Genomic DNA, 25,365 nt, shown 5'->3' on the forward strand with positions numbered 1-25,365 from the left:
GGAGCTTAAAGGATGAGCAAGTCCAACGAGTTCAGAAGCAGAAATAAGGGGGCAGGCTGGGTGCAGTGCAGGTTACGGAGTGAGCCCCCACCCCATGCGGCCAGGGCCCAGCTTTGGGACGACTGGAGAAGGCAATGGGGCTGGAAGGAAGGTGGGAGCAGCTCTGGCATGGCTCTCTGGGGGTCACTGTTCCACAGCCATGACAGGGACACGGCTCAAGCTGTGGCAGCCCTGGAGTAACAGACTGTGGGTCCTCAGAGTCTGAGCAGAGCCCCCAGGGAGGTGGCCTCGCCGGAGGGAAGGGTGCAGAGCCTGAGGGGTGGCAGTGGCTGCGGGGCTGGGACCGGGCCTGCGCGCCTGGGGGAGAGGAGCCAGCGCCACCAGGCCACCGCGGTCCCCCCACCCCGTGACTAATGGCACACCATCCGTCCCGCCTGACATTAATGCTTCCCGCCATCCATCTCCCACTCCTTAAATTACCATTTTATGGCCAAAATCTCTCTCATAATTGATAAAAATCTCCTTTCAATGTTTGGCATTATTGGGGGAAAAGTCTTTTTTTTATTATTCATTATGTCTTCAATATAAATGTATTTTTTATTGAGAGCTGCCAGGAAGGCTGGATGAGGTCAAATTGAGAGGGAGAACAATCTCTCTCCCTGGCCCCGCAGTGCTCCCCGCACAGCCCCGCAGCCACCAGCTCCACTCCTAGAACACTTACACCAGAGCCTTCTCTGGGGAGGCAGTCAGACGCCGGAACAAAGGTTGTGCTGAGGACAAAGAAAAAGTGAATCTAAACACAGCTGAAGCCCTCAAGGTGGTCCTCAGCTCCTGGCCGGGGGAGCAGCCTAGGGGGTGGTAAAGGGGCCAGGCCTCTCCTAGTGTGCAAGAATAAGGGCAAGAGCTCCAAAAGGCAGGGACCCCCAGGGACTGGCACCATACCTGGCACAGAGGAGCATTCACTAAAGAACTGTGAGGTGGAGTCAGCCCTGGGACTGGGAGGGCCTCCTCTGGCCCCTCTGCCCTGAGCACTTCCCTAGTGTAGCCCAACCCAGGGCGGCTCATCCCTGCATATGCCCCACACCCAACTCCTCCAAGCTGAGGGAAGCTGAGTCCGCTGCCATCCTGCCAGTGAGGAGGGGGCCAGGTGAGTCCGGCACACAATACAGCCACTGACTCATGACCCTGGGTGCCCATGGCTCCACCTCCAGGCGTTCACCCATGGTCAGCCCTGGGGAGCAAGGGCACAGAGCAGGTGCTTCGGATGGACCTCGGGAACTGCCAGTCAAAACTGCCTGGCTGAGCTGCCAGCAGCGCCCAGGGTGAGGGGCTCATTGGGGGCGCACTCAAGTAGCCCAGGGACAGACTCCCAAGGCAGCCTGCGGGAGAGTCTAGCAGTGGTAGGGAAGGTGCAGAGAGGGGGATTCTTCCAGCAAAACAGCATCTGGGACACAGAACCATATTAGGTATCAGAAAACCTGGTTAAGCTCAACTCTACCATTGAAAGTTTCTCAGAACCTTTGTTCCTAGCACATATAAAGCATCATCATAACACAGAAACAATAGCCAACATTTGCTGGCCTCTGGCTCTGTACCAGACATGCTCTTTGTGCCCCACATTCATTAATTCATTTACCCCTGCAAGCCTATATGGCAAGTACTGCTCAAACCCCAATTTTACAGATGAGCAAACTGAGGGACAGAGAAGATAAGAAACATGCCCAAGGTCACAAAGTTCCTGCCCACCTCAAAGGCTCAATGTAAAGCTCAAGTTGTCCTATGAAAGTAGGACTGATGGTACTAAAGTGGAGTCACAGCCACAGGCCATTTGGAGAACCCTCAGGGTTAATTTTATGTGTCAACTTGGCTGAGCCACATACCCAGCTATTTAGTCAAACATTATTCTGACGTTTCTGTAAGGGTGTTTTTGCATGAGTTTTACATTTAAATCACTGGACTTTGAGTAAAGCACATTGCCCACCATAATGTAGGTGGGCCTCATCCAATCAGTTGAAGACCTGAATAAAACACTGACCTCCCCAAGCAAGAGAGCATTCTGCCAGCAGATGGCCTGGGGCTCAAACTGCATCAGCTCTTCCGGGGCCTCCAGCCTAATGGCTCATCCTGAAGATTTTGACTTGTCAGTCTCCATAAATGCACAAGTCAAGTCTTTAAAATCAATCAGTCAATCTCTGTTCATCACACACACACACACACACACACACACACACACACACACACACACCCCTACACCCCTACTGGCTCTATTTCTCTGGCAAACCCTAATAGAAAAATGAGTTCCAACGCTGGCAGAGCAGCCACAGCCTAGAGGAAGGGATGCCCAGAGTGGGTCCCTTTCCCTAGTTGCTACAGAGGTCTCCATGGGCCACCAGAGGTCCTGTGTACAGGCATACAGGAATGATCTGGGTCATCCCGGAGTTTGCCGTTCACTATGCCCTCTCCCGGCCCTGAGACCTCCACAAAAGCCCCTTGCTTGTCTCTGCATCACCCCGCCAGGAACCCCACCCATGGGCAGGTGTTCTCCTGTCTCACCTCCCACCTTCTTTTGCTCCTGCTGGTCCTGGCACCCAGAATGCCTTCTCTGGACCACCCCCACCAAGCCTGACAAACTACTGATGCTCTTGGGGGAGAGCTCCTTTGTCTCTTTTCTGAATTCTTGCTTACACCTTGAGGGAAAGAAGACAAAATGTCGCCCTCCATCTGTACCTGTGGGTCCACATGAAACAAGGGGGTGCGCAGTCTCCCACCTGATGAACAATGGTTCTCTGATGCATTCTCAGAGCCCCAGTGGGCAGACAGTTCACCAAGAACACTGCGCACCTGTGACATACAGCTCTTATCCCCAGGTACTGTGGAAAATTACAACAAAGTCTAGATCCCCACCCCACAGAAGCTGAGGAGTAAAAGACTAATACAGGTCTCAGAGTACACAACCAAACCCCGACACCCCAACACAGTCCTAGCCCTGCCCCTAACGAAGGTACTCTGTGCTCCACTCTAGCAGCTGATCTCATTTCCTTCAGTTTTTCATAGAATTTCAGAGCTAGAAGGAACCTTATTTGATACAACTATATTCCACAACAACAAATAAAACTGGCCCGTTATTGAAATATACTGCAACGAGACTGGACTTGTCTGTATGTGTTTGGGGGAGAGGGTGTCCACAACCAAAGATAACTGTACCAGTGCAGCTGGCAATTCTATCACCTCTTCCCAGGTCCCACTGTAACTCCTACCTGAGCTTCTCCACCCACCTCAAACCCCCCTACCTCCACCTTCCCCCACCTGTAAAAGATGACCTCATGTCTCGTATTACTAAGAAAACCTCGTCCCACTCCATCCTTCTTTGCACAGGTTCCTCTCCAAGTTCTCCTTCTCCTCAGGCTCCCTTTATGAAAAGAACAAAAAGGTTCTTCATAATGTGACCTCAGCCCCCACTACACAACCTCAGCTCCACTGTCCACCAACCTAAGCCCATATGCCCATCAACAAGACTATCCACCAACCACCGGCCATGCCTTGTGCTTTCCAGCGCCTGCTCACCCACTTCGTCAGTCAGCAGTCCCTTCCTCTGACCTCCACCTCCTTCAGGCTCACCCTTCTTTGAGAGCCTTGGGTCAGATGCTGCCTGCTTCAAGAGCCTCCCTCTACCCAAACGTAACCTCTCTCTCCTGCAAAATGGCCAGGTATTACAAATGAGGAGTGTACCTCATGGTGACCCCACATTATGGGGGCCAGAAAGAGTTCTCACTCCTTCTTGGCTAAACCCACAGCTTCCTCAACTGTGTCTTTTTCACTAAATACCAGCTGTTTGGACAACAGAAATAAGGAATGGAAGAATGAAGAAAAGATGTTGAACCACAGAATTTCAAACTGTGAGAGCCTGAAGGAGGCATAAGGATGGGTTGGGGGGTCAATGTGAAGAACACTGCCAGGTCCTCCAGCACAGAGCCAAGAGCTCCTGGGAACTAGACTGGTCAACAGCCTCTTGGTCTGAGGCCTAGGTATGCCCCATTCCAGGTGCAGAGGTATCAGTCCATTCTCCTTCCACAGCATGGACCAGGCCCAGAAGCAGAAGGAATCTGAGGTTCATCCACCTGTTAGGGCTCCCCTCTGCAGGGCAGGGCCATGTCTTCAACACCACCCCTCCCAGACTCTCAAGCTCAGGTGCCATCTGCTGGTCAAGGTCAGCACTGCACCTGGGCCCATAGTCCCAAGAGCAATCACAGGACCAAGACTGAGAAAATCCCTTACCACCTCCAGACCCAGATCAATTTGGGGGCAGCAGAAATTACCTCACCTCCTAGAGTTTGAGTTTCTGTTTGCTTCCTGGAGCCTGTCTTTCAGAATTAAGGCCTAACATTCAAAATAAAAAGGAAAAAATAGGTTTCTTTCCGGTAATACTAGCTGAGAAATTTCCAAGACATAGTCACACAGATACACAGAAAAATGATTTCCTAAAGGATTTCTGAAAACAGAAGCTCTGTTAATAGGGGACAAAGAACTTGCCTGGGAATTAGAAGATCTGAGGTCCCATCCGTCGTTCACATGCCCCTCCCTCAGCTATGTGGCCCCCAGCCCCATCCCAGCCTAAGTCACACTCCTGCCTAAGCCAACCCCTATGCCAGGACAGTGTACCATCACTTGCTCTCATCTCTACACATGGCACTAGCTGATGTATGAGGATTTGGACTGACCCAGAACTAAATGCATAGGATCCAGAAACGCCACAGCCCTGCTCTCATCTGCCACCCCCATGCTAGGGACACCCCCCAGGGCCAGCTCCATCTGCCTGGAACAGGAACTGGCCTGAGGACACCAGTAGCCCTCCAAGGCCTCTTCTGATGGGAGGGGGCCCCAGGAGGCAGAGATGCAATCAGCCAGCACAGGCTGGGACACACCAGTCTGGAGCTCTCTCTAGCCACTCTTTCCTCTTTTCAGGCTGAGATTTAGGGGCAGTTATGCAGTCATTGAGCTCCAGGTAACCTCAGAGCCCATCCAAGGACTCAGGTTAAGAAAGCAGATAGTGGTGCATGACAGACTTGGCTTCCGTTAACCACACTCCTGAAACCAGGCACAAAACAGAGCCTTCCACTGAGGGTCCCAGTGCAGGTGTGGAGCCCAGAATTAGTGGGGCACACTCAACCATCCTCCTGTGGGGAGAGCTGCTCCCTGCGAAGTGTCACAGGAGGGGCTGGAGGAGGAGAGAAGTGCAAAGTGAGTGACTTTCCCCCGCCCTCACACCCCCACACCCACCTACACTGTTCCCACACAGCCCCTTTCCCCTCCCTCCACCCACAGACTGAGAAAGTATGTCACCGGGGAACAAATGCCATCTTCCCAGGAGGGCGGAGGAGGAGGAAGGGGGGAGGGAAGACTTTGACTGTATGCCCTGGGGGCCGGGGTAAGAAACCAGAGGTTTCTGAGCTTCCCAGCTGTGAGGGACACCCCCTCAGAACCATGACTTTGATATTCACCTCCCTTTTTCAGAGGGCTGAAGACAACCTGTGGGGCTGGACCCAGAGGCTCATGCACAGGACTACTTGGACTACTTGGCCAGGGGGGCCTAGAGAAGATGCCCGAAGACACAGGCAAAATCTTCCAAATCCAAAACATCCTTTGGCCAGTTAAATGGGCCTGCCACAACTGCTGACACTCCAAAGTTCTCATCTCGCTCCTCCCTGGCCTAGAGGGAGCCACTGACCTGCTCTTGTCTTCCCCCTCTAACTCTGCACAGACAAGTCAGCCTCCAAGGGTTAACATGCTGCCTTCCCTCCCTTTCATCTGCCCCCACTGAGCTGCCACATGCCAGCAATGATGCACTTCACACTGTTATTACAGTGATTTATTTAGTTTTAATTCGGGGGTGAATCTCGTGCTATAGGAAGCAGGAGGCCAATAGTCTTGGCAAGAAGCAAAGCTACACACAGGCCCACACCATGCTAATGCCCTCCCCTCTGCCTGGGGTCCATCCATCCTAGCCCAGCTCCTGCCAGCCTGTGGCCTGCTCCTGACTCCAGTCCTGAATCAGGTTTACCCTTCCCTCCATCTCCTCCACTTTGGAGTAGATGATCCTCAGTAAGAAAGGAGCCGACAGAGGTTTCCATGCTCACCTCCTGTGTGATCCAGGCTCCCCAGAGCAGTTAATGAAGCCCCCTCCCGACCAGGCTACCACTGAGGAGTGGGACATCTTTGGCTGGACACCTGATACCAGTTCTACATTAAGGGATTGATAGCCTGGGCCACCTCCATGCAGATCAGTGAAAATGAGCAACGGGTCTTTAGGAAACCTCTGCCCTAGTCTCCACTTGCCCTTAGTGGGCAAGGAAGCCAAAGCCATCACTCATTCCTCCACTGCTTCATTAAACAAACACTGGCACCTGCTATATACCAGCTACTATTCTGGTGCTGTACAAACAGGGCAAAAGAGTCGTCACAGTCTTCATCCCTAATGACTTTACCTGCAGCAAAACTACCTAGACACTACTAAGCAAGCCACAGGATGCAAGAGTGAAGGAAACAAGGTTGTGCAGAGGGTCACAGAAGACTTCACCGAAGAGCGGCAATTTGGCTGGGACGCCAGCACAGTGCCTGGCATTTGGTAGATGGATGGATAGATGGGTGAGTGGCCTAGAAACACAGGGTATTACTGCCAGGAACAGAATGGGGTAAAGATGTTCCAGGCAGACAGAAGACCATGGCACAGGCCCTGGAGCTAAGGGTACACAGCAAATCCAATGTAAGTGGCTCAGTGTGACCAGAGCATAGGGAAATACCAACAATAACAGTAGCTAGCATTTGCTGAGCATTTGCTCCAGGTTAGTACTGCACTAAGCACTTTATATTCATTCTCTCTTCTAATCCTCACAGTAACCCTACGAGGTGAGTACTATGCCCCTTTTTGCAGATTAGGAAAGTGAGGAGCCAAAAGGAGAAATAATCTGTGCAAGGTCCAAGCTTCTGGCTCCAGAGCTCTAACTCCACTGCCACTCCTATGTTATGGAACAAACAGGCAGGCTGAAAGGGAATGGGGTGGCCCTTGAAAGCCCTGCTGAGGATTTTATTTTAGGGAAACTTGGAAGGCATCAAAAGTTGTAAACTAATCTCAGGAAAGGCATCAGCTGATCAAGGCTTAACGTGAAGATAATTTGGCTCAGAAAAACTCTAGAAAACCCAAAGGATTCTCTTTCAAAGAGGAAAATTTCAAATACACAAATAGGTGAGGTGGAGAGGAAGTTTTTTCAGTAGAGATCTCTGAGGTACCCTCAAATTACAGCACAGGGCTGGGCCTGACCCACAGATCAGCAGCCTGCAGACAGCCACTCACAGCCCTCCCAATCCCCAGAAGCATGATGACCAAACAGGCAGTGAGGACCCACACCACTGTGCCCGGGCTGGGTTCCACATATCCTACAGAGCACTGGCATGAGTCTAAAGGGGTAAGACAGAAGGGCCCTTCGCCTCCTCTGTTGCCCCAGGAGGTGGAATGAAGATCAGACAGGTGAGGTTTGAGGTAGGTTTTAGCCCATAGGAGGAAGCACTTACATTTAGAGAATACTGGCAGAAGGGAACACTTAGGGCAGCAGATGAAAAAATAAGCTTCCTATCACTGGAGATAATCAAGAAGAGGCTGGATGAATGCCTGCCAGGGACATCCCAGAAAAGCCAATGCAATGAATGATTTGGACAGCTTACTGATGGCATCAAACAGCAGTGCACAGAATCACTTCCTGAAGTGCCCTTGCATACTCTATCACCAAAGCCTCCACCCATCATCTGCAAAATGGGTTAATAACAGTACCTCCCTCACGCTTGCCAGGAGGCTTAAGTGGGATAATGTATGGAATACAGCATTGCTGTCAGCAGGAAGTCAACCCTCAGTAATTGATAAATATTATTAGGGTGAACCATATGAATCATATGAGGTTGCAGATCAAAAGGTCAAGTATCAACTATTTCACATGGTCCAACTAGTATTATTTTACTGATGGCCACTGAGGTTCTTTCCAGCCTCTTTGATTTCAGTACTGAAAGTTGCCGTGAAGTATGGCCCTGAGCCAGCAGTGGGTTCCCAGCACCTGGCAGCAAGAACTCTGCCAGGGCCTTTGCCGAAGCAGGCCATCCAGGGCTCACCCCGCCCCGCACAGGCAGCTACCTCTTTGCCCAGGTCCTCGCGGATGACCTGGCGGACCTCTTGCATGCTGCTCTGCGGGGCCTGGCTGTGCAGCACCTTCAGCGTGCTGGTGTACTCCTCGGGCAGCAGGTAGTCCAGAGCCCCCAGGTGCTGGCCCACCTTGATGAAAGTGCCCCGGTTGGCACAGCAGAGCTCACAGAGGCGCCTGGCAGAACGCAGGTGCACCTACGGAGAGAAGGCCAGGGCCAGAGAGGTGTGAGTGCATACTAGCCATTGGACATTGTTCCCTTTTCTTGCTGCCTCTGCTTGACAGCCCAGTTACAAACATTCATTCACCTTCTCCCTCAGTGTTCTCCTTTGGTCTAGGTGCCCAGAAGAGTCAATCACACCCTTACACCGAGGCCAGCCTCTCCCATGGCCTGATGCTTCTGATCTTTCCATCAAAACTTACCTGGCCCAGGTCCCACTCCCTCAGCAGCAAGTATTTGTTCAAGGCTTTTAGCCAAATCTAACCTACTAATGATTCATTCAAGGGTATGCTGAGTTAGCATATTCGCCACCCAACCCTCAGACCTACTAAGAATACTATTTGTTTGGAGGTCTACGATTTATAAAACCTGGTCACATACATTATTTCTTTTGATCCTTACAGCCACCCAGGGAGGAAGGTATTGCTATCTTTAAAGATAAGAAACTCAGATGTTTTGCTTACAAAGAAATAGCTAATAAATGTCAAGGGAAGGTCTAGAAAGCCCTCCAAACCTAGAGCTCTTTTAACTTAGCCAACTTTAGCTGGGGTCTCCTATTAACTGGAGGAAACATTTTACTCGGAGTATAGGGAGCATGGAGTAGGCAGCTGTCCAGGGCAGGGCCGGCTTAACTTGCAGCCTGATGCCTACTGTCCTTCCAGAGCTGGGAGGTGGCCCCATCTGCCCCAAGGCTCTGCATCCTCAGTCTTCACTCCAGCTCAGCTGAGAGGACCTTGGAACTATGAGGGTCCTGCCTTCTAAGAGCTGTAGCTTCTGAGGCAGGATGGGGGCTTGGGCACACACAGGAGACAAGGGAGCCCAGGGCCCTCTCCCACCTGGGAAGTCAACCAAGTCAGTGTGAACATCTGTGGTGGACTTACACTCTCTTAAGTGCTATGAAAAATGCTGACATGATTGAGTATATATCAGAGGCAATAAACCAACTGAAGAGTTAAAGAACGGTTGCCAACAAAGATGGTAGAAATGTTCAAAGATCCTATATAATTAGTTGCCAAGTGAACCATACAGAAAGCTGCTGCTTTAGAAATTAAGAAGAGAAGGCAGCAGCCCTGAACACCCTCTTCCCGGCTGCCAGAGGCCCATCTTCCCCCTCCCACCGCAGCAGGGCAGACACCGGACCCCAGGCACTAGCAGGCTGTCCTGACGCCCCCGAGGACCACCCACTTCTGACTCTGCCTTCCACCCTTCTGTACTCTAGGGAAACCCTGTGTACACAAACATGACTCCATCCTCCTGGGCAGAGTCCTCCAACCTGGATGTGGATACAAGGTTCAAGCTGGGCCTAGGAGGGTTCCTCTCTGAAGGAGGGTGCAGGGAGATTAACTCTAAGAATTAAGAGAGAGAGCACAGCCCAAGGTGGAGTCAAGGACTGTGGGGGAGGGGTGGAAGCTCCCTCTTAAGAACTGGTGTCTGAGCTGGCCAGTGTCGGATGGCAGGTGAGCTCTGCAGCTGGCCAAGGCCACACTCAAGCCCTCGTTCTAGGGAAGTGAGAAAGAAGACAAACAGGGTCAAACATGGAACCAGGCATTTCCTCATGATACAAGGGTCCAGGCTGTTGTGAACAAATGACTTTTTGCAGCTCAAATAATCATCCCCCAGTTCCAACCCAGCAGAAGAGAGATCACAATCCCCAGCAAAATAACAGGCAGCCAGAAAGGCAGGCAGGAGCTATTAGTCCCAAGGTACGGTGTGACCAGAGCCGAGATCCTGCCAGATGCTGCCATGAGGCTGCCCTGGCACTAGCAGCCTTCTCTCCCAGGAGGTGCGCTCAGCCCCCACATCAAAGCTGTCACAGGACTGGAAGGCAGGGTGAAGACACACCCCACATTCTTCTCCTCTCAGTAAAGACATCAACCGTGGTGTATGCACTAAGGCCTGACAGCAGGCTGAGCCCTGTGCCCTATATCACTTGGGACAATGCAACACAGCCACTCATGCACAGAGAATGACACATGGCAGCAGGGTTGCAGTGAGAATGGTGGAAGCTCACGAGTGGAAGAAACAAAGAGGGCTGCAACTAGAGGACCAGCTTGGCTCACAATAGAGGAGCCCGGCAGGAGCCACTCATGAGTATGTGGCCTCTTAGCTCCAAATCCATCCTTCTTTGCCCTTCACTGGTACTGGAGGTGGACCCTGTGTTATTACTCCTTTGTCAGATGACTCACTATTAAGCATAATCAACAGGGAGCTGTAGAGGGACACTGTGAGGCCATTTTCAACTCACAACCAGCAGGTCAGTGGCTTGAGGGTGCCCACTTCAGTGGCCCTCACAGACCAGCCCCCTCCATCACTAATTTTCTCTGCTATCTGGTGAGTCCCTCCCATGGACCAGCTAAGGCCCACATCCTCAAGCAAGTATTCTGACCACCTAGCAGGTGGCTCTTACCCATCAACTCCAGGTTACACCCTCCTCCAAATTTCTCTGCACCCAGCAGGCAGCTCCCATGGCCCATGCCTTCCTCCAAGCCTCCTCACCACCAGCGCAGCCCTGCATCTCAGCCGAGCCCTCCATTCTGTCCTTGTTCACTAACCGTTGGCCCTGGGGGAGCAGCTGCTTTATGCGTTTACTTCTTCTGTACCTTTAGAATCTTTTTTTACTCCTGTTAGGAGTTAACTACCTTTCGATTAATTAATTAATTAATTAAGTCTTTATTAGTAAGTCTTCATATTAAACTTTCCTCATTCAAATTACATGGGTGACTGACTCCTGGCTAATACACAGGATTAGCCCCTGAAATTGAATTTGACTAGATTAGGATAAAAAAAGAGGGCATCTCAGGTCAAGATGTCTGTGTGTATGTGTGTGTGTTTGTGTGCGTGCGTGTGTGTGTGCACATGTGTGCATGATGCAGATCTGTTCCACCACTTCTTTAGACTAGACTCACATCTGCATTTGTCTCTGCTTGTGCCACCCTCAGAAAGCATCTGCCTCACCCTGCCAAGACCTCCCACGAGGGAGCAGAGTCAGAGCTCTGCTGCCCGTCACCTGTGGCCTGAGCCATTCCCAGGTAGAATGTCTCTTGGGACAAACTGGTCATAACCTTCAGGACACTGGGCAATGCAGGTCACACAAGCCTAGGAAGATTGGTCTACCTCCAACTCACTGGTTACTTGGCACATCAGCCACTGGGGACAGAGACATGTGTGTCCCCTGTGCGTTCTGTGCACCTCAGCAAGCCATGAATGAGCCATACACAGAGACTGATGACGACTATGGGTCACACACACACAAAACAGTCATACAAGAAACTGAGCATCTACTTCAAATGGCACCCACATTTCAACTAAAGCCACCCCAAAGTCACCTTCAACCAGCTTCTAAATAAACACACACATACACAGTCGTATGGAGGTAAGGGACACTGCCACCCACCAAAAAAATTAAAGTATTATTTTAAGGCCAAAAGACACAAATGCTGAATAAGAGAGCAGATGCTCAGATCTCCAGGGTCTCTTTCCAGCTCCTCTAAGATCAGAAGGCAGGTCCCACTCAAAATTTCAAGAAACTGCTGGCTTGGTGCAAACTCCCTCTATCAGCATTCACTTACTTAATTTGGCACCTTGAGGGGTTAAGCTTGCTGGCAGCAGGCAATATCTACAAGAATCTCACAGCTCTCTGGGTGGCTACCCAGGCACCTTTCCCCAGCCATGTGGGTCTGCTCAATGAAAAAAGCAAGGCTTCCAGAGCCTCCTGACTTCTGTGTGCCCTTGAATCTGGGCCTTCATATTGCACATATCTTTGAGCACCTACACAGGCACAGCATTAGGAGGGATGTGCAGGTTAAGGAGTTCATTTATAACAGGACTGCCCAATAGAACTTTCTGCAGCGGTGGAAATGTTCTGCATCTGCACTGTCCAATACAGTGGTCACCAACCACATGGCTACAAGTGGCTACTGAGCACTTAAATGTGGCTAGTGTGACTGAGCAACTGAATTTTGCATCTTATTTAAATTTAAATCACCACGTGGCTAGTAACTACAATATTAGACAACTCAGCTTCATAAATGCATAGCCATAAATAAATAAATAACCATTTCTAAGTATTATTTAGAATTATTTATTATTATTGTATGTTCTAAGTATTATTTCTGGTCCATAGTAAACAAATATAGGTGGTGGGGGTGTTGTTGTTTTTAAATCTGTCCATTATCTTGGTGAAATAGATCTTAGTATGCATCTTTAAAGATGAAGAAATAACCTCAGAGAGATTCAGTCACATTCTCAAGGTCCCAGAACCAGTAAATGGTGAAACACTGGTGTGTTCAACCACACGCCAGGGAGCAGGCATTAACTGAATTTCTCTGTGTATAAGCATTGTAGTAGGGATGCAAGGAATATGGCCATGGTCCTCACAAGCAAGGAGCTTATGGGCATGCACCCGTGAAATGAGAATCACCAATGGCAGGCAGTGAACACAGCTGCCCAGTCACTCCCAGGTCTGATGTGTGCTGGAGAGGTTACCAGGCTGGGCACCACAGTGGCCATAGGAGTTGAATCCAGTGTATACAGTTTAAAAGGCCAATGGAACCTGCAGCTGATCTTGAATATAACAAGAAAAGGTCACAAAATATAAAGATTAATAGCATTGCCTTTGGAATCAAAAAGACCTGGGTTCAAATGCTACTTGCTACTTAACTGTCATAAAACATTGGGCAACTTGATTAACTTTGGAGCCTGAGATTCCTCATCAGTAAAAGGAGGAAAAAACTGGTAACTGTCAGTGATGAACAAATGGAGCAATGCATAAAAACAGAGCTCAGCACAGGCCCAGTACATGGTCAGTGCTCAAAAAAGGAATGTAAAGAAAAGGGGGTGGGGTGGGATCGATCTTCCTAGGAAAAAAAATCAAAACACTCCTGGACCATCCACTTCCTATACTTAGTTTTGGTCCAACAAGTCTGGACAACAATCTGACAGAAAGAATTTCATGATCCGTCATCTAAATTGCAAAGCATCATGCATAAGAAATGCAAATAACTATAGAGTATTTGGTCTAAATACACTGACTTTGGGTTCTCTTCCAAGAGATTCCCTGATTCTGCAACTACCCTAACACCAACCACCCATTTTCTCACTGGCCCTGAGTCCTGCCCTTACCCAGCACCTAGTTTCATTGGCTGGCTGGATATGTCACTGCAGCCTGGCCTCAATGAAAAACCCCAACTTCCCCATTTCATCCCTGCCAAAATATGTCAGGAACAGTTGGTGCAGTCTCCCTGTCCCTCCTCCAACTTCATTATCACTCCCAGCTCAGTAACTTGCCTTATGATTACCTCATTACCAATAACCTTGCTGTAATGAGTTTTAATCTGCCTCATATTAATTAAAAGCATTGTCAATAGCCAGCTTGGGTTGGGGCTTGGGAGGGGGAGCAATGAATAGCTAATAAGATCAACTCCATGCTGATTAATTATTGATTGGGAGGGATGGAGCAAAGGCCCAAGGAGGGCAACTCTTTACTCATGTCTAAATCCTCAAGAGCAGAAAGTTACCAAAGTCAGACCGAATCAACAGGGTTCTCCCAGCTGGACAATATCACCAATGGAGTTTAGGGTTGTGTGTTAAGGCATAGAGGAAGGAGACAGTTAGTCAGACACACATACATACCCCACAAAACACAGGAAGAGAGAGAAAGTGAAAGTGAAGGTCACAGATCGCAGAACAGAAAAAGACCTTTGATTAATTTTTCTGGTCAAAAACTCAAGACCCAGTGCCCTATTACATGCATTGACATGTAAACAGTGGTATCTCTCTGTGCTGCAACATTACAAGAGTATTTTTTATAGGTTTTTCTGTAATTTTCATATTTCTTAAAACTAATACATAGCAATAATGGGGGAGAATTTTTTAAAATAATCCCTTCTTCAACATCTTCTGGAAGTGAAAAAGTCCAGCTCATTTTTTTCAGCTTTAAATGTTCAAGACTCAGTGGAGAAAGACAAGTAACAAATGGTTTCATTCATCTGTGGAGTATAAGAACAAAGCAAAAACTGAAGGAACAAAACAGCAGCAGACTCACAGAACCCAAGAATGGACTAACAGTTACCAAAGGGAAAGGGACAGGGAAGGATGGGTGGGAAGGGAAAGATAAGGGGAAAAAGGGGCATTACAATTAGCACAAATAATGTAGGGTTGGGGCATGGGGAAGGCAGTATAGCACAGGGAAGACAAAAAGTGATTCTATAGTATCTTACTACGCTGATGGACAGTGACTGTAATGGGGTATGTGGTGGGGACTTGATAATGGGGGGAATCTAGTAACCACAATGTTGCTCATGTAAGTGTATATTAATGATACCAAAATTAAAAAATAATAAATAAATGTACAAGACTCTGCCATGCAGACTGGACCAGCTTAAGTGCAGAAAACAGCATCTCTTCCCTAATTCAGCAGAGTGCTATGATCCACATGAGTGTTTTTCATTATGGAAAGGGAACTGCAACTCCTCCCTAATTCCCAAGAAATCGGGCCAGGACTGCCTCTGAAGTCCCTTTGCTTAAAGCTGTCATTTAGGCAACACAGTAAAACTCATCACATCTTGGAATAAAACAAGTTGCAGTTTATAAAAGTTTTTAAGGAGCTTGATCACAAACTGAATCCCATTCCTTAGGAGTACCCTCTGTCTCTCTTGATCACATGTGGGATAGACTGGTTCAGAGCACAGGGCCACCATCAGACTGCTGCAGTCTATATCCCAGCTTCACCATTCAAAAGCTGGGCGAATTACATGACCTTTGTCTAATTGAGTCTGCTCATCTATAAAATGAGTAAGATAATAGTACCCACCTCTAAGGCTAGTGTGAAGATTAAATGAGATGAGGTAATGTATATACTCAACTTAGCCAGAGAGGCCATCTATCTCTATACTCACTGTAAGAGTACCTAGGATTTGTTTTAATCAGTTATAGTAAGACACACAGACTTGGAAATGACTATTACAAAGGAAGGAGTTTGTATTCACAGTTCCCTAGAAGCAGAAAACTTGGCATGCCATGAAGGACCACACAGGGAAGCACCAGAGTTGGCCAGAAAACAAAAGAAATGAGGGGAAAGGGTGGGCAAGAGCTCTTACTGTGGATTCTATAGGTAAGAATTGGTGAGGCAAGGTAAGCAGCCCTAGGAATAAGTAGTTTAAATAACTTCAGTGGGCTTTAGGGCATAGGGATGTCCCTAGTTGTCTGGTATCTGGCCCTGTAGGGATTAGGGCAGCTGATAGAAGCAGTGATAGTGGCCCAGGGTATAAAAGCTCAATAAAAAAGGTGGTTGGTGAGTAAACCTCTGGGTGGGTTGGTTTGCATATGAAAGGCATGCTCAAAGGTGAGTGGTTTCCTATCTCTAGCAATTAGTTAACCCTGGGAAAGGCAGTCCCTCCACTGTCAGAAGGCCCCAAGCTGTCAAAGCATAAGAAAACACAGAAAATGAAAAAACATGATCAATACAGCAGTACTCTAGGTATACTCCCTTGGGGATCACACCCAGTACACTGGTTATAGAAATCATCTACACACTGATGACACACACATGGGTATCCCCTGCCCAGACCTCTCCCCTGACTCCAGACTCATAGACCCAACTGCCTCCCTGACGTCACTCCAATGTCCAATGAGCTCCCCAAACCTGGCATGACTTTTCCCCCACTCCACCACCAAACATACTCCTCCCAGTCTTCCCCATCTTAGGAAACTGAAACTCTAAACTTGGGGTTGCTGAAGTCATAAATTTTGACGTAATTCTTGACATCTCTTCCAAAGCAGGGACCAAAATTACCTTTCCCATGTGAAGCAATGGTTTTTAAGGCATTGGACATCAGGCAACAAGGGCCAGTGGCTCCTGAGAGATGGGACACAAACAAGGTGAATCCTCTGACTGCCCCAGTTCACTGCATTGAGAGTTTCCAGGACACAGTGCAGGGAAGGGGAAACCAGGCAGTGTCCAGAGGACTCCTTAAGTAGAGGAGACAGAGATGAAAGTCTGGGGAGAACACAGCAGCTGGAGTTCACAGAACAGAGGACTGGAGAACATAGAGCTGTGCTAAGAAGCAATAGTGAACATCAGCAGAGGGTCCATCCCATATATTCAGTATCAGCAAGTGCACATGAGAAAACTACCTGAGTCAGAGAAAGACCAACTCAAAAAGACTAGGGTTAACAGTAAGCAAGCTCACTTATGGCCTATTTCCACGAGCCTGAACAGAAAAATATAATATTTGAGGCTTTAGTTATAATACCCAGAAGGGGCTTGTCTAAGTAATGGAGAATATAACAAACTAAATACTGTTCCATTCCATTCTAACAATATTTAAGAAAGACTTGGGGGGATGGGGGTGGAAACAAACTGTTTCCAAGTAAACTTAACTGTGTCCCAGAACAAAGTTCAAGAATATTTCTAAGAATACAAACATGTAAAATATCAAACCTGCCACTTAATAAAAAAAAAATTCTCAGACATACAAAGAAGCAGGAATTTCCAACATACACTGAGAGGAAAAAACAATCAATCAAAAACAAACCAGAACTGAAACTAAATTAGAATTAGTAGAGGAGGATATTAAAATAGTTCTTATAACTGCATTTCATATGTTCAAAAAGTTATTCAGAAACTTGGGCAATATAAAAGAGAGAGAGAGGAGGCGGAGCCAACATGGCGGCGTGAGTAGGACAGTGGGAATCTCCTCACAAAAACATATATATTTTTGAAAATACAACAAATACAACTAATCCTAAAAGAGAGACCAGAAGACACAGGACAACAGCCAGACAATATCAACACGTGCGAGAGCCCAGCGACTGGTGAAAGGGGTAAGATACAACCCCCGGCCCGGCGGGACCGGAGCACACCTCCCCCCAGCGCCCAGCGGGAGAGAGAGGGAGCCCAGGACTGCTAAACACCCAGCCCCAGCCACCCGCACAAGAGCGCAGACACAGTGCATGCGTAGAGGGCTGAAAACTAGAGAAATAGGGCAGCAAGACCTCTGAGCGGGTTCCGAAGCTGATGCCCCTGTGACAAAGAAAAGCGAGTGCTTTTTGAAAGTCTTAAAGGGACAGGGACTTAACAGTTAGACGGAAACAACACAGGTCACAGCTCAGTGGCTGGAAATTACAGGGAAAACTGGGTGCACTAACCCCCTGGGCAACAACTCTGAGACCCCTCACAGAGGGAAACAGCCAAACAGCCCTCCCCCAGGTCCATTACCCCTCCGGGAGCTGCAAAAGCAGAAAAACAGCCTAAGGCAAACCACTCCTCCATATCGGCCGGGGAAGACACAAAGACCCAGCCTACACGCAATTACCCAACAAAAGCCACTAGGGGTCGCAGTTGTCCCAGTAAAGAAAGGCAAGTAGCAAGTGAAAAGGTTGGCCCTCCCACCTGACAGTCAATAGAACCTGTCAACATGAAAAGGCAAAAAAATATGATCCACACAAGACTAACCGAGACGGCTTCGGCATCTGCTACATCTTCCCCTGAGAAGGAACCTGGGGAGATAGATTTAGAAACTCTTCCTGAAAAAGAATTCAAAACAAAAGTCATAACCATGCTAATGGACTTGCAGAGAAATATGCAAGAACTAAAGAAGGAGAATACAGAAATAAAACAAGCTCTGGAAGGACTTCAAAACAGAATGGACGAGATGCAAGAGACCATTAATGGACTAGAAAACAGAGAACAGGAACGCAGAGAAGCTGATGCAGAGAGAGATAAAAGGATCTCCAGGAATGAAAGAATTTTAAGAGAGCTGAGTGAACAATCGAAACTGAACAAAATACGCATTATAGGGGTACCAGAAGAAGAAGAGAGAGAAAAAGGGATAGAAAGTGTCTTTGAAGAAATAATACCCGAAAACTTCCCCAAACTAGGAGAAGAAATGGCCCCTCAGACCACAGAGGTACACAGAACTCCCATGACAAGGGATCCAAGGAGGGCAACACCAAGACACATAATAATTAAAATGGCAAAGATCAAAGACAAGGACAAAGTATTAAAGGCAGCCAGAGAGAAAAAAAAAGGTTACCTACAAAGGAAAACCCATCAGGCTATCATCAGACTTCTCAACAGAAACCCTACAGGCCAGAAGAGAATGGCATGATATACTTAATGCAATGAAACAGAAGGGCCTCGAACCAAGACTACTATATCCAGCATGAATATCATTTAAATATGAAGAAGGGACTAAACAATTCCCAGACAAGCAAAAGTTGAAGGAATTTGCCTCAGACAAACCACCCCTACAGGGCATCCTACAGGGACTCCTCTAGAAGGTAGCACTCCTAAAAAGAGCACAGAACAAAACACCCAACATATGAAGAAGGGAGGAGGAGGAATAAGAAGGGACAGAAATAAAGAATCATCAGACCGCATTTATAACAGCTCAACAAGCGAGATAAGTTAGACAGTAAGATAGTAAAGAACCTAACCCTGAACATTTGGTAGCCACAGACTTAAAGCCTGCAATGGAAATAAGTTCATACCTTTCATTAATCACCCTAAATGTAAATGGACTGAATGAACCAATCAAAAGACACAGAGTAACAGAATGGATAAAAAAGCAAGATCCATCCATATGCTGCTTACAAGAGACTCACCTCAAACCCAAAGACATGCACAGACTTAAAGTCAAGGGATGGAAAAAGATATTTCGCGCAAACAACAGAGAGAAGAAAGCAGGTGTTGCAATTCTGGTATCAGACAAAACAGACTACAAACTAAAGAAAGTAACAAAAGACAAAGAAGGACATTACATAAAGATAAAGGGCTCACTCCAACAAGAGGATATAACCATTATAAATATATATGCACCCAATACAGGAGCACCAACATACCTGAAACAACTACTAACATAACTAAAGGAGGAAATAGAATGCAATGCATTCATTCTAGGAGACTTCAACACACCACTCACGCCAAAGGACAGATCCACCAGACAGAAAATAAGCAAGGACACAGAGGCACTGAACAACACACTAGAACAGATGGACCTAATAGACATCTACAGAACTCTACATCCAAAAACAACAGGATACACATTCTTCTCAAGTGCACATGGAACATTCTTCAGAATAGACCACATACTATGCCACAAAAAGAGCCTCAGTAAATTCCAAAAGATTGAAATCCTACCAACCAAAACTTTTCAGACCACAAAGGCATTAAACTAGAAATAAACTATACAAAGTAAGCAAAAAGGCTCACAAACACATGGAGGCTTAACAACACACTCCTAAATAATCAATGGATCAATGACCAAATCAAAATGGAGATTCAGCAATATACGGAAACAAACGACAACAACAACACTAAGCCTCAACTTCTGTGGGACACAGCAAAAGCAGTCTTAAGAGGAAAGTATATAGCAATCCAAGCATATTTAAAAAAGGAAAAACAATCCCAAATGAATGCTCCACTGTCACAACTATCGAAATTGGAAAAAGAAGAACAAATGAGGCCTAAGGTCAGCAGAAGGAGGGACAAAATAAAGATCAGAGAAGAAATAAATAAAACTGAGAAGAATAAAACAATAGCAAAAATCAATGAAACCAAGAGCTGGTTCTTCGAGAAAATAAACAAAATAGATGAGCCTCTAGCCAGACTTATTAAGAGGAGAAGAGAGTCAACACAAATCAACAGTATCAGAAACAAGAAAGGAAAAATCACGATGGACCCCACAGAAATACAAAGAATTATTAGAGAATACTATGAAAACCTATATGCTAACAAGCTGGAAAACCTAGGAGAAATGGACAACTTCCTAGAAAAACACAACCTTCCAAGACTGACCCAGAAAGAAACAGAAAATCTAAACAGACCAATTACCAGCAACGAAATTGAAGCGGTAATCAAAAAACTACCAAAGAACAAAAACCACGGACCAGATGGATTTATCACAAAATTTTATCAGACATACAGGGAAGACATAATACCCATTCTCCTTAAAGTTTTCCAAAAAATAGAGGAGGAGGGGATACTCCCAAACTCATTCTATGAAGCTAACATCACCCTAATACGAAAACCAGGCAAAGATCCCACCAAAAAAGAAAACTACAGACCAATATCCCTGATGAACATAGATGCAAAAATACTCAACAAAATATTAGCAAACCGAATTCAAAAATACATCAAAAGGATGGTACACCATGGCCAAGTGGGATTCATCCCAGGGATGCAAGGATGGTACAACATTCGAAAGTCCATCAACATCATACACCACATCAACAAAAAGAAAGACAAAAACCACATGATCATCTCCATAGATGCTGAAAAAGCATTTCACAAAGTTCAACATCCATTCATGACAAAAACTCTCAGCAAAATGGAAATAGATGGCAAGTACTCAGCATAATAAAGGCCATCTATGATAAACCCACAGCCAACATTATATTGAACAGCGAGAAGCTGAAAGCTTTCCCTCTGAGATCGGGAACTAAACAGGGATGCCCACTCTCCCCACTGTTGTTTAACATAGTACTGGAGGTCCTAGCCACGGCAATCAGACAAAACAAAAAAATACAAGGAATCCAGATTGGTAAAGAAGAAGTTAAACTGTCACTATTTGCAGATGACATGATACTGTACATAAAAAACCCTAAAGACTCCACCCCAAAACTACTAGAACTGATAGCGGAATACAGCAAAGTTGCACGATACAAAATCAATACACAGAAATCTGTGGCTTTCCTATACACTAACAATGAACCAACAGAAAGAGAAATCAGGAAAACAACTCCATTCACAATTGCATCAAAAAAAATAAAATACCTAGGAATAAACCTAACCAAAGAAGTGAAAGACTTATACTCTGAAAACTACAAGTCACTCTTAAGAGAAATTAAAGGGGACACTAACAGATGGAAACTCATCCCATGCTCATGGCTAGGAAGAATTAATATCGTCAAAATGGCCATTCTGCCTAAAGCAATATACAGATTTGATGCAATCCCTATGAAACTACCAGCAACATTCTTCAATGAACTGGAACAAATAATTCAAAAATTCATATGGAAACACCAAAGACCCCCGAATAGCCAAAGCAATCCTGAGAAAGAAGAATAAAGTAGGCAGGATCTCACTCCCCAACTTCAAGCTCTATTATAAAGCCATAGTAATCAAGACAATTTGGTACTGGCACAAGAACAGAGCCACAGACCAATGGAACAGACTAGAGAATCCAGACATTAACCCAGACATATATGGCCAATTAATATTTGATAAAGGAGCCATGGACATACAATGGCGAAATGACAGTCTCTTCAACAGATGGTGCTGGCAAAACTGGACAGCTACATGTAGGACAATGAAACTGGACCATTGTCTAACCCCATATACAAAAGTAAACTCAAAATGGATCAAAGACCTGAATGTAAGTCATGAAACCATTAAACTCTTGGAAGAAAACATAGGCAAAAACCTCTTAGACATAAACATGAGTGACCTCTTCTTGAACATATCTCCCTGGGCAAGGAAACAACAGCAAAAATGAACAACTGGGACTATATTAAGCTGAAAAGCTTCTGTACAGCAAAAGACACCATCAATAGAACAAAAAGGAACCCTACAGTATGGGAGAATATATTTGAAAATGACACATCCGATAAAGGCTTGACGTCCAGAATATATAAAGAGCTCACACACCTCAACAAACAAAAAACAAATAACCCAATTAAAAAATGGGCAGAGGAACTGAACAGACGGTTCTCCAAAAAAGAAATACAGATGGCCAACAGACACATGAAAAGATGCTCCACATTGCTAATTATCAGAGAAATGCAAATTAAAACTACAATGAGGTATCACCTCACACCAGTAAGGATGGCTGCCATCCAAAAGACAAACAACAACAAATGTTGGCGAGGCTGTGGAGAAAGAGGAACCCTCCTACACTGCTGGTGGGAATGTAAGTTAGTTCAACCATTGTGGAAAGCAGTATGGAGGTACATCAAAATGCTCAAAACAGACTTACCATTTGACCCAGGAATTGCACTCCTAGGAATTTACCCTAAGAAAGCAGCAATCAAGTATGAGAAAGACCAATGCACCCCTATGTTTATCGCAGCACTATTTACAATAGCCAAGAATTGGAAGCAACCTAAATGTCCATCGATAGATGAATGGATAAAGAAGATGTGGTACATATACACAATGGAATACTACTCAGCCATAAGAAAAGGGCAAATCCTACCATTTGCAGCAACATGGATGGAGCTGGAGGGTATTATTCTCAGTGAAACAAGCCAAGCAGAAAAAGAGAAATACCAAATGATTTCACTCATCTGTGGAATATAAGAACAAAGGAAAAACTGAAGGAACAAAACAGCAGCAGAATCACAGAACTCAAGAATGGACTAACAGGTACCAAAGGGAAAGGGACTGGGGAGGATGGGTGGGTAGGGAGGGATGGGGGGGGGAGAAAAAGAGGGATATTAAGATTAGCATCCATAGCGGGGTGGGAGAAATGGGAGGGCTGTACAACACAGAGAAGACAAGTAGTGATTCTACAACATTTTGCTACACTGATGGACAGTGACTGTAAAGGAGTACATAGGGGGGACCTGGTGTAGGGGAGAGCCTAGTAAACAAAGTATTCGTCATGTAAGTGTAGATTAATGATTAAAAAAAAAAATGCAGTTCCTGTGTGGTGACCTCCAATGAGTTCTACACAATGATATAAAGGGCATATAAAAGTGTAGGCAAAGGGTCTGTTTGTGTTTATACAGAGGATCAAGGCCTAATTTGGCTACCCCAAAAATGAACTAAGATACGATATGAAAAAGAACTTCCAACATCAGCACTCTTGGGAAGACTCATGACAGAAGATGATCAGCAAAAAAAAAAAAAAAAAACACCAACAAAGATCCACGCACTGCCACAGGTGTAGATGCACTCATCCCACCAGTTCCTGGACTTGCCATGGGAATGAAGAAGGAGATATCTAAGCTGGCCTGTGCATACAGTAAAACAACAAATTTGACTGGATCTACACTGTTGGAACTCAACCAAGAATTTGGAGAAGTGCAAATTGTAGCACTCCAAAATCTTACAACCACAGACTATTTACTGTTAAAAGAACATATGGGATGTGAACAGTCCCCAGGAATGGGTTGTTCTAATTTATCTGAATTCTATCAGACTGTTCAAGTTCAGTTGGACAATATCCATCATATCATAGATAAGTTTTCACAACTGCCTAAGGTGCCTAACTGGTTTTCTTGGTTTCACTGGAGATGGCTGGTAATTACAGGTATGCTTTGGTTATGTAACTATATTCCTATTATGTTAATGTGTGCGCACAATTTAATTAGTAGTTGAAAACCTATCCATGCTGAAGTTACTCTACAAGAAGATATGTCAAAGAAATAATCAATCTTCCCAGGTTTTCTTCCGCCTGCTACTTCTATAGCTTTTCTTCTTCCTACCTAATTACAACCTTTAAATAGAACTCGTGCCACATGTCGAATTTACCGAGTATCATAATTCTTCCAAGTGGTAAAGACACCTCAAGACAAATGCTGAGCATAGAAGCCACAGGGCATAAATATGCAAAGAAGTAAAAAGCTAACCTTTTCAAACAATAAGGCTTCTCTCTCACTTACCAACTTAACATTTCCCTGTATGGCCCCGGAAGATGACTGGTTAGCCAGAGACGGGTAAGATTCCTCAAGGGAGGAACAACCTAAGACAGGCACAGTCGCAGGGGGCCATCAGGTGAGAAAATGGGGATCAGCAGAGGTGAGGCTTAGAACCTCCCCCCTCATGTTCTGAGAGAAATCTTCTGCATACATGGATGTTTACTGCCCTTGTCTAGCTCAGAATAACACATAGTCTACAGGCACACACCTGATCATCTACATGTGCTCTCTTACAACACTAAACTATGTTTTCTACCTTTATCTTGTATCTACCTACCACTTCAGCATTTTATTAAAAATCATAATAATAAAGAGAGAAATGTGGTATCCACATATAAATCAAGTATAAAAATCAAATGAGTATTCATATTTGAACTGACTGTTTATAGTTCATAATGCATGAGCAAAACCGAAAGTTTCTGTGATGACTGCCCTTGTACTGTTCACCATGTAACTTACTCACTATGTAAGAATTTGTTCTCCATGTAAGAACTTGTTCGTTATGCCTCAGAAGATTGGAGACTGACGAAAATTAGGCTTGGGGTGGATTAATGATTGTGCATTGAGCATTGACTCCCCTATACAGAATTTTATTGTTGTTAACAACCATTTGATCAATAAATATGAGAGATGCCCTCACAAAAAAAAAAAAAAAAAGTACACGCTTCCAATTGTAAAATAAATAAGTAACCGGGATGTAATGTATAGCATAAGGAATATACTCAAAATATTGTAACAACTTGGTAGGGTGATAGCTGGTACCTAGAATTATCATGCATATAAATGATGAATCACTGTGTTGTACACCTGAAACTAATGTAATACTGTGTGTTAATTACTCTTCAATAAAAAATAATTATCTAAAAAGAAAAAGAGAGAGAGAGAGAGAAAGCAAATAAGATACAAATGAAACTTCTAGAGATAAAAAACTGTAATGTGTGATATAAAAAAAGACACTTGATGAGACTAAGGGAAGACAACACTGAAGAAGAAAAATAAGTGAGCATGAAGAACTGGCAATAGAAACTATTCCAAACAAAACACACAGAGAAAAAAGAATTTTAAAAAAATGAAAAGAGCATCAGTGATCTATGAGACAAATTCAAGCAGCCTCGTATACATGTAGTCAGAGTCCCGAAAGGACAGCTGATGGGAGGGGGTGGAGAAAAAATACTTGAAGAAATAATGACTGAAATTTTTTTCAAATTCGATTAGAAGAAAAACTAGAAACCAACAGATCCAAGAATCTCAATAAGCCCAAGCATATGAAACATGAAAGAAACTACATAATGAAATTATTCAAAACCAGTGATAGAGAAA

General features: G+C 45.6%; 1 protein-coding gene across 8 annotated transcripts in view; it reads right to left on the reverse strand.

The window, feature by feature from the left end:
• ADCK1 (aarF domain containing kinase 1) overlaps positions 1 to 25,365 on the reverse strand; it is a 164,701-nt gene that overhangs the window by 91,730 nt on the left and 47,606 nt on the right. For 7 of the 8 annotated variants that reach the window (XM_057488270.1, XM_057488268.1, XM_057488272.1 and 4 more), the window contains exon 4: positions 8,177 to 8,380. The exons of the other annotated variant lie outside the window; for it this stretch is intronic. In XM_057488270.1, coding sequence (XP_057344253.1) covers positions 8,177 to 8,380 — 204 coding nt within the window. The remainder of the gene's footprint in view (positions 1 to 8,176; positions 8,381 to 25,365) is intronic. 8 annotated transcript variants of the gene reach the window in all.

The sequence above is a fragment of the Manis pentadactyla genome, chromosome 11, assembly GCF_030020395.1.
Source record: "Manis pentadactyla isolate mManPen7 chromosome 11, mManPen7.hap1, whole genome shotgun sequence".
Classification (NCBI taxonomy): domain Eukaryota; kingdom Metazoa; phylum Chordata; class Mammalia; order Pholidota; family Manidae; genus Manis; species Manis pentadactyla.